The sequence below is a fragment of the Priapulus caudatus genome, unplaced genomic scaffold (assembly GCF_000485595.1).
Source record: "Priapulus caudatus unplaced genomic scaffold, Priapulus_caudatus-5.0.1 Scaffold553, whole genome shotgun sequence".
NCBI lineage: Eukaryota > Metazoa > Priapulida > Priapulimorpha > Priapulimorphida > Priapulidae > Priapulus > Priapulus caudatus.
Window position 1 is genome coordinate 134,385 of NW_014577614.1, and position 9,312 is coordinate 143,696.

At 51.5% G+C, this 9,312-nt stretch overlaps 1 protein-coding gene across 9 annotated transcripts in view; it reads right to left on the minus strand.

The window, feature by feature from the left end:
• The window catches only part of LOC106811582, a 29,095-nt gene that overhangs the window by 7,661 nt on the left and 12,122 nt on the right, over positions 1–9,312 (minus strand). For 7 of the 9 annotated variants that reach the window (XM_014815262.1, XM_014815266.1, XM_014815261.1 and 4 more), the window contains exons 5-9: positions 9,136–9,247; positions 8,449–8,574; positions 3,008–3,133; positions 1,621–1,726; positions 1,293–1,408 (exon numbers count right to left, since the gene is read on the minus strand). In XM_014815262.1, coding sequence (XP_014670748.1) covers positions 1,293–1,408; positions 1,621–1,726; positions 3,008–3,133; positions 8,449–8,574; positions 9,136–9,247 — 586 coding nt within the window. The remainder of the gene's footprint in view (positions 1–1,292; positions 1,409–1,620; positions 1,727–3,007; positions 3,134–8,448; positions 8,575–9,135; positions 9,248–9,312) is intronic. The other 2 variants (XM_014815268.1, XM_014815269.1) reach the window with 2 other exon arrangements.

Consider the following 9,312-nt stretch of genomic DNA (forward strand, 5'->3'; position numbering starts at 1 on the left):
TGCTGACACACATACTATAAACTATCAAGAGCCCATTAACCCCAGAGCGTACAATGCTGAAATAGGAAAACCATGTTGTCGTTTCGGCAAAATTAATAAAGTTTACCTACCTTATTTTGATACTTCTCTACCGGAATATTATGCAAGAGTCATAGCTAGCCAATATAAGATCAACCGCTTGTCTCTACGATATGTTCCTATGCCAAGATATAAAGCAATAAAAATCGAGTACATCTAGGTAATCCTAGCGCCATATCACCCAGTAACACGCCTCTCGCGCGTTTAGTGACTGAATAGATATATACAACACATGGTGATACAACACATGGTTAGCACGTTGTATATATCTATGCAGTCACTAAAAGCGCAAGAGGCCTGTTACTGGGTGATATGGCACTAGGATTACCTAGAAGTACTCGATTTTTATCGCTTTATATCTCGGCATAGGACCGTCGTAGAAACAAGCGGTTGATCTTATATTGGCTAGCTATGACTCCTGCATAATATTCCGGTAAAGAAGTATCAAAATAAGGTAGGTAAACTTTATTAATTTTGCTGAAACGACACCATGGTTTTCCTATTTCAGCGTTGTACGCTCTGGGGTTAATGGGCTCTTGAAACTATATATGTGACCCGCTCCAGCATAATACGGACTAAGTCGCAAGTCATTGTTTTGAGTAATGAGCACGCACACATATATATGCTGAAAATGGCCTACCTGGACAAAAATGAGATTTTTACAAAAATAAGTTCCTAAGTGCATATTTAATCCGGATATATAGGTTCAGATATCTCTAGATTATTATGGTCATTTTTAATTTAAAAAAACCACCGCTCATCCCCGACTGGGCCCCTTACCCGGAACGCTTTATCTCAAAAGCTGCATATTCCGGAATAAGTCGGTTTCCGATCTTCAAATTGCTGTAGATCGGTCAATTCTTTAAATATAGCCAAATATTTTATATCATTTTAAAGGTAATTAAAGTATCTATTCAGATATGCACATAACTCAATTTGTAGAATTTCCTACTTAATCCTGGTTTTGCTGGAGCGGGTCACATATCGTATCAGAGATCAAAAACCAAGACCAAACACAAACCCTGATCATATATATATTGTGTGTGTGTGTGTGTGTGTGTGTGTGTGTGTGTGTGTGTGTGTGTGTGTGTGGGTGGGGGTGCGTGCGTGGGCGTGGGCATTTCGATGTGGCCGTACACGTGTATGAATACGCCCTAACACAGGCGTACACATACGTAACACCCTATTATAGGTTGCATAATTGATATCAGTACCTGCATCATATGTCACCACTCTGATCCAGCTCTCATTGTCCAACTGCCTAATGACATTCCTGTCCTGTAGTATAGATAACAGCTCCCGATACTTCTCATCTGTCCCATAGAGGGCTCTGCCGGAACAAGTCATATACAAAGTTAGAATATTTGGTAATATGCCAACTACCACTGTCAAATTCGACCGCCACAGTTAAGACGCAGTACAATTTCGCCGAATTGCGCAACTGCATTTTAAAACGTTAGACTTATGCTGCTACATGTATCGGACGAAACGATTGTTATCGGTTCTGGGTCCGTTCCCAACCAATGAGTGATTAGTGTGCACCTCTCTATGTCAGTGAGATGGATGGCATTTGGGTAGGCTTCCTCTATCAGATCTAAGAGACGCTGTTCCGTGAGCGGCATAGCCATGTGAACCTCACCAATCACTTCTGCAGCAAAGCAGAACAGCACATGTATTACAAACGACACTATCGTAAATGCAATGATGGGCATCCAGGGCCAGCATGTTGAAGAACAAGGCAGTGTGTCCACCCTTTTATGAATCAAACGGAGTTGACGAAGTTGTCTCAGGATGACTGCATCTAAAACCACTTGGTTAATGCATGAGAGATACTATAGGACACAGTACAGACCGTGATGGATTAGAATTAGATAATACTAGTTCCGGTTACGACATTATGAAGACAACGAGACATCACGGTAAAGACATTCCACGTTATTTTCTATATAAGGTGACATTACAAAGTTAAATCTGGCACAACATGTTATACATCCAGATCAGAACACACAAGTCTATCCAGAGGCAAATAAAACAAGTCAAAATTGATAACACAATTAAGTGAAAAAAAGATTATTACACGCAGCTGTAATGAATAGATTAAGCCAATCGACATACTGCTAGTGCCACCTGAATAAGTTCACAAGCAATGTTATCCCAGCACGACATGCAAACACCATAAACATCTCGAGCAATAAAACAGAAGATAACCGTGTTATAAAAAATGTAGTCAGTGCTTTATTGAGAATCAGAATGTTAAACCTCCAACCATGTACTGCGGCCTGCATGCCACATGTGCAAACAGACAGTGTGAAAATAGACTCCAATCAAAATAAGTGATAATTATGTATATATACACAGCATTATGAAATTCCTATTACCAAAAATAACAGAACAACATTATAATAATCACATGCAACATGTGCAATGACTGGATTATAAAACGAACGCATGCAAATGACTAGGTCACAATCACGCCATCATGCAATGACTTGGTTGCAATAAGCATGCAGTGTAGCTGAAACAAGAAACATACATGTCTCAGATATTAGTTCACATGCTGTTTATAGATCTGTTTTCAGTGTGCACACCCAAAAGGAAAACTATTTGCAGAAGGTCATGCTGTTAGTAATTTGGCACTGCCACAGATCACCCAAATACATCCTCATTATACAGAAATCGAACCATTACACAATTACCATGGGGGCATGGAGGAGAAATTTCATGTATTTTGTGGTCAGAATATAATTTGATGGACATAGACTGCATTTATGCGGACATGAGAGTGGTCTGGCAGGTCATGTGAGTGCATGTGGTTGGACACGGTGGCGTATTTAGATCGCATGTAATTGGGTGAGTTGTGCGACAGCTCGGTGAAAAGTGGTGCAAGAACAAAGGCTGCAAGCTGTGCAGATATGCTGTTCTACATTACTTAAGTCGTTTCCACTAGCTGTACCACCTGTGCCGTCTTCTGCTGGGTCGGAGATTGGCTCAGGTGGAGGAGTGCCCTCTGGTGGCGCACGTGTGAACACCATCGTCTCCACCTGGTCTAAGCCATCTGTCGCAGTACACAGAAAAATTCGATTACGATCGAATAAAAATGACAAGTTCAGCATTATTGAACGATTCGTCATCCTTACTTCGATTTACTCCGACCTGTTGTCTACTCCTCTATTTCTTAGAGAATTCTCTAGAGATGGTAGCTGCTGGATGTAACAAGTGCAGCAAGTTTGTGAAAAGCCCTACCTGCATGTCACCATGATAACAGTAGGAGTCTATCAATATTGATCATTGACTCCTGATAACAGCATGCCCACCATGATGTTATCAGCTCCACAGGTGAAAAAAGGAGATTGTTGGTGGCTGCTACCAAGTTTATAACTAGAGATATGTAATAATCATCACCACGAGCCAACAGCATAAACATAAATAGAGCCACATCGTTATAGTATCACATCTAGCAGAAACACTCTTAACAGACAAAGTAAGAAACACGCTATAAATCAGTGTTAACGCTTCGACATAATCAGCTACTGTAGACAACTCACCTAGGTTAACTCCCCGGATGTCCCAAACTTATTCTGCACGAGAGATCAGCCCGTATTTCGCGGACTGCTGCAATCAGTGTTAGCGTCACTGCAAGACAATTGGGGTTAGCCAACTACGAACACACGGGTTAGTTTTACGAGCCGACGCCTACTCGCAGTCTACGCGGCAGCGCAAATGCAGCGCGCGCCGTCCCACTGGCTTCGTTCGGCTGTCGTCATGCCGCGGGGAAACACATGCAGCGCCGTCTGGTGGTCGACGCGAACACAACATGCAGCTGCATGCGGACGTCGTTTACCGCGCGACTTGCTGAGCTTGCTTCGTATCGTGATGGGACTCTTCCGCCCCGATGGTGGCTTCACCTCGAGCGGGGGTCCCTCGTGCAGGAGCAGGGGCAGCGGGCTGGAGCGCCCCGACCCCGGCGGGGTGAACCCGGGCGACAGACGACCGAGGCCGTCCGGCGACCGCGACGGCACGCCGGCGCCACACCTCGCCGCGTCCGTCTGTGGCGACAGGCTCCCCCCGCCGGGCCTCATGATGGCCATTCCGTAATGATTCCGGCTCCCCCCGCCGGGCCTCATGATGGCCATTCCGTAATGATTCCGGCTCCCCCCGCCGGGCCTCATGATGGCCATTCCGTAATGATTCCGGCTCCCCCCGCCGGGCCTCTCCTCGCCGCCACCCTTGCACGTTCCCACCGCCCTCCGGAAGCTGTCCTTGGCGGCCCTCTGTGCGCTAGTCCCCTTGACGATGGGCTTGGTGGCGGGAAGCGCCGGCTTTGTGCGCGGTGCGCCGCCGCCGCCGCCGCCCGACCTCACGGTCAGGTCGATGTCGCAGGCGTCGTCCGTCTGCTGCTGCTGCTGCTGCAGGCTTGTCGTACTGGAAGACAGCGATCCCGCGAAGCCATCAAGCGTGTCGCTGCTCGACGCGACCGAGCGACTCAGCGACAGCTCCGACTCCGACCGCAGCGCCCCCGTGCTGCAGCTCGAGCCGCCAACAGAGGGCGCCTTCGTCGCGGCGGCCGGCTCGAGCTTCTTGCCCGTCAGCAGCTTACAACTCGACGGACTCATCTGACGGATGTGCTTCTTCCCTGCCGGCTGCGGCGCGTCGAAGCGGCTCGGGCCGACAATGCCCGATGTCCACGGCTCCGTGGGTCCGAGCGGCCGCACCGACTTGGCGACGGCGACCGGCTCGTCCACAGCGGCGCCCTCTGGCGGCGCGCTCTCGGACGCGGCGGGTTTTTCGGACAACTTCTCGAGGTTCGCGACGAGGTCGATGTCGGCAACGGTGATCTGGCCCTCGAGTTCCTCCAGCCAGCTGGGGCCGGGACGGCCCGCGCCCCACGGCTCCATGCCGAAGTGAGGCTTCTCGCTCGTCCTCTTCCCCTCCTCCTCCTCCTGCGCGGCGGCCTCCCCGTCAGCACCGCACCCGCTCAGCTGGCCCTCGATCTCCGCCAACCACGAGGCGTCGTCCGCTGCCGGCGCCGGCGTCTCGACAGGCGTGGGCGGTGGCGCGTTTGCCTTGTCCCAGCGACTGCTGCCCTTGTAACCGGACGTCCAGGGCGCGACGGGGCCGAGCGGGGCGGCCGTCGCCGCCGTGCACGCTGGCTCCTCGACGGGCGTCGCCCCGTCGCGCGTTCCCGCGTAAGTGTCGTCCGTCGTTGTCGCACTCTTCCGCACCTCATTCTCTCCTGGCTCACTCTCCCTCGCGTCGTCACGCTCTTTTGCGTCATCCTTGCCGGCTGTCGCTGTCACAGATGCTTCAGTTGACTGATGATTCGTTGATGCAGTAGAGAGAGGAGGAGGGCTGGTTGGGGGCTGAGGGGGAGGACTGGATGGAGGGGGAGGGCTGGTTGGAGGCTGAGGGGGAGGACTGGATGGAGGGGGAGGGGGAGGGCTGGTTGGAGGCTGAGGGGGAGGACTGGATGGAGGGGGAGGGGGAGGTTTTGATGGAGGGGATGAGGGTGGGATGGACATAGGCAAAGAAGATGGAGTCGACGTAGAGGGAGGGGCAGGGGAAGAGGTCGGCGTCGGTGCAGGAGGAGGGGTCGGCGTCGGGGTAGGGGGAGGGGTAGATGCAGGAGGAGGAGGAGGGGTCGGCGTCGGGGCAGGGGGAAGGGTGGATGCAGGAGGAGGAGGAGGTTTCACGCTCTGCTTCACGATTACATACTCCCTATCATCATCGTCAGCAGCGGCAGCGGCAGGAGCGCACTTTGCCGAGCCGGGACGCAACCCCGAGTCGACGCCGCCGCCGTTGAGCGGTGAAGGCACCACTGCAGCGAGAACCCCCGGCAGTGTTGGCAGCGAGCGCGCACGGTGCGTGAGCGCGGGGAGGTCGGGAGCACTTCCTTCTCCGCCCGCCGCCACGTCGGGAATCTTCCGGGTCGTCACCGTCGTGAGGATGCGGAACGATCCCGTGCGCCACAGCTCGCCACCATCATCGCCCTCCGGCTCCACGGTCGTAATGATGCGCAGCGAGTTCGACCGGCCAATCAGCGGCCGCTCGGCGTCCGTCGGCGTCACCGTCGTCAGGATCTTCAGCGACTTGGAGCGCTTGAGCGCACCGACAGGGGGCGCCACCTCGTTCTTCGGCATCGTCACCGTCGTCTGTATGCGCACGGGACTCTTCGGCCGCGACTTCAGCGGCTTGCTGTCGACGGTGCTCACCGAGCGCATGGCGGCGCCACCTGGCGACGTGCTGCCGCCGCCGCGGGGGCGCGACGTCACGGCGACGCTGCTCGAGATGGACGTCGGCGGCCCCCTGGTGGCGGCGGACGAGGACGAGGAGGACGCGGCGGAGGAGAGGGAGTCGCAGCGCGGCTTCGGCGAGCAGGGCCGCGACATGCGTGTCACCGAGACGGTGCTGGAGACCGAGGTCGGGCTGCCGCCGCCGCGCAGCGGGCTCGTGCTGGTCGCGCGCTTCCGCGGCTCGTCGGCGCCCTCTGTCTTCTGGTGCGGCGGCACGGGCGGTTTGCCGGGCAGCAGCTTCACGGAGCTGACGCGAACTAGAGTGGAGCCGCCTGCGCAAGCAAAGGACGATAGATGAAATGCGACGTGGCTAGCGCGATTAAACGAACGTACGAATACAGCGACACGCGCCTAAACAAAAGTCAAAATATTACTGTTAAAAAACATCAGTTAAAGAATATCACGAATACACAGCTTAGAATGCAGTCAAACACATACACGCACGCACGCACGCACGCACGCACGTACGCAGGCACGCACGCACGCATGCACAGACAGACATCAATGTTAGATGGACTTACGACATATTTGTACGGCACATACGTAATTGCAACATGTGATGCACTAATCATTAATTATGGTACATGCCAGGCTGCCAGCATTTACGTCCAGCTGATCATCAGACACGCATTCTCCCCCGAGGGAAGTGCGCGCAAAAACCAACGCCACACAAGTACGAACACGGAAAAATCGTGCCAGACTCGGGTCGTCACGACTGCGTTACTCATACATCACAGACTTTCCACTGAGTAAGAAGCTGCCAGTAGCAATGCTAGAAAAAAGACTTGCTTCACCAATGCAGCCCTCGTAAGCAGAGTGCGAGGCAACGGCGTCGGATGCAGGATAGGAGCAGCGGGGGCGGCACGGTATCGCACGCACGCACGCACGCACGCACGCACGCACGCACGCACGCGCACATGCACGCACGCGCACGCACGCACGCACACACGCACGCACGCACACACACGCACGCATGCCACCCTGCTCGTTGCGCAACGCTTCGTCTGACAAAAACACGCCCGCCACAAAAACTCAATAGGAGACTTGCGCTCGCACAAAGCAAACAAGCTGCCCAAAAATATCCCAGGAACAGGAACCGAGCAGATGTGTGTGGGGGGGGGGGAAGAGGGGTGAGCATGAGGCTGGATCAGTGCACCAGATAACTTGCGTATTTGCGTAAATATGCATGAATTCCATACAAATACGCATGTAATTTTCAAAGGTATGCGTATAGATACGCTTGTGTTTTAATAAATACGTACATGAGAAAACAAACAGATCGTATCAGTACGCTAACCTTCCATCTACTCCCGTATCGGCTCGGCTCTAAATCACATTGATTTAGAATATATAAGAAATTGCACTTAATCTGCGTAACCTGACATGGAGTTTGGACACCTCCCAAAGAACGGCAGGGTCTTTGGGTGGTGTACAATCACTATGTCAAGTTTTGTGTGAGTACCTCTTAAACTAATGAGGTTGTAAAGGCAAGATATGTTAATATTCTGGTCGATACTCATACTAAGAAAATATGATGAGTACTGCCAACAAGGAGTACTCATAGAGATCTTGCCGATACTCATACATAAAAAAAATGGTGAGTAAATACTCATCAACGCCAAAAATTATCTGGAGCACTGTGGATGCAAGTTGAACAGTGCCTGAGAAAGACGTCGTTCTGACTGGTGGAAGAGCCGCGTGGCTGTCATTCCCCTAACCAATGACAGAGACAACCACGAGTGGGTTCTCCCTGCTCTATAGTTTGCGTCAGTGGGCGAGTTAGGTAGAGGTGCCAACAGCTAACAGTTTTTGCCGACAGGGGAGGAGGGTAGGGTGCTATCACACCCCCTAGTTCTGTCTGGTGGGTGAGTTAAGTTGGGATGCCAACAGCTAACAGTTTTTGTTGGTAGAGGAAGAGGGTAGGGTGATATAACACCCCCTAGTTCTGTACGGTGGGGGAGTTAGGTCGGAATGACAACAGCCAACAGTTTTCGTCGGTAAGGGATGAGAGTGAGGTGATATCTGACCCCTGTAGTTTTGTCCGGTGGAGTTAAGTGGAGCCACTGACAACCGTTCTCACCGATGGGAGAGTTGGGTGGCGGTTCCACCAGATCCTCCAGCTGTGTCATTTCACACTCAATCTTCCTAATCTTGACGTATCGCTGCTGCATCATCTTCATGATCTTCTTAATGAAGCCGACGTAATCTGAAAACATCACCAGTGATCCAAATAAGTCGCCTAAAAACTACAACAAAAATTTCAATCACTCACCAACCACTAAGTGCTGCTTTAATGCTATAGACAAAATCGAGCAGATCGTGAAAACGATATCTGTTCCGTTGCATAACTTGCACATAAAATAGCACATCATGATAAATCTTTCACTCCAATAAATCTGTTTAATGCACATATCCAAAGTAATTTGACCCTAATAGCCACAATACACCGCAACGACAACGAATCAGTTTATTAGTAAAAAAATCTGTCACTGTTAGAAAAAGTGTGACGGAATGCATTCTAAAAACCGTTTACTTTTTTTCGCGACTTAAGGACCTGAAAGATCCCCACACGATCATCATAAAGCACACTCTGGCGGTTTGTTGAAGGAGAAGATTCATGGGCAGTGCGAAGGTAAACACCAGCAACACATATCTGTGGATGGCCGGCATACGTTTGGGGAACTCGTCAAATGATACTCGTCAAACGTGATACAAAGTACAAAGGAACACACCAGCAGTACATGTCTTCTGTGGATGGTCAGCCTACCTTTGGGGAACTCGTCTGGCCGAATCAATTCCTTGAAGAACTCATGAGTGTCGATCATCTGTTCAGCCTCTGACATGTCCGGCACGTACCAGAACCTGAGGATGCGCTGTTCCTGCAAGTACAGCCACACACGGTTAACACGCACACACGCACGCACGCACGCACGCACGCACGCAC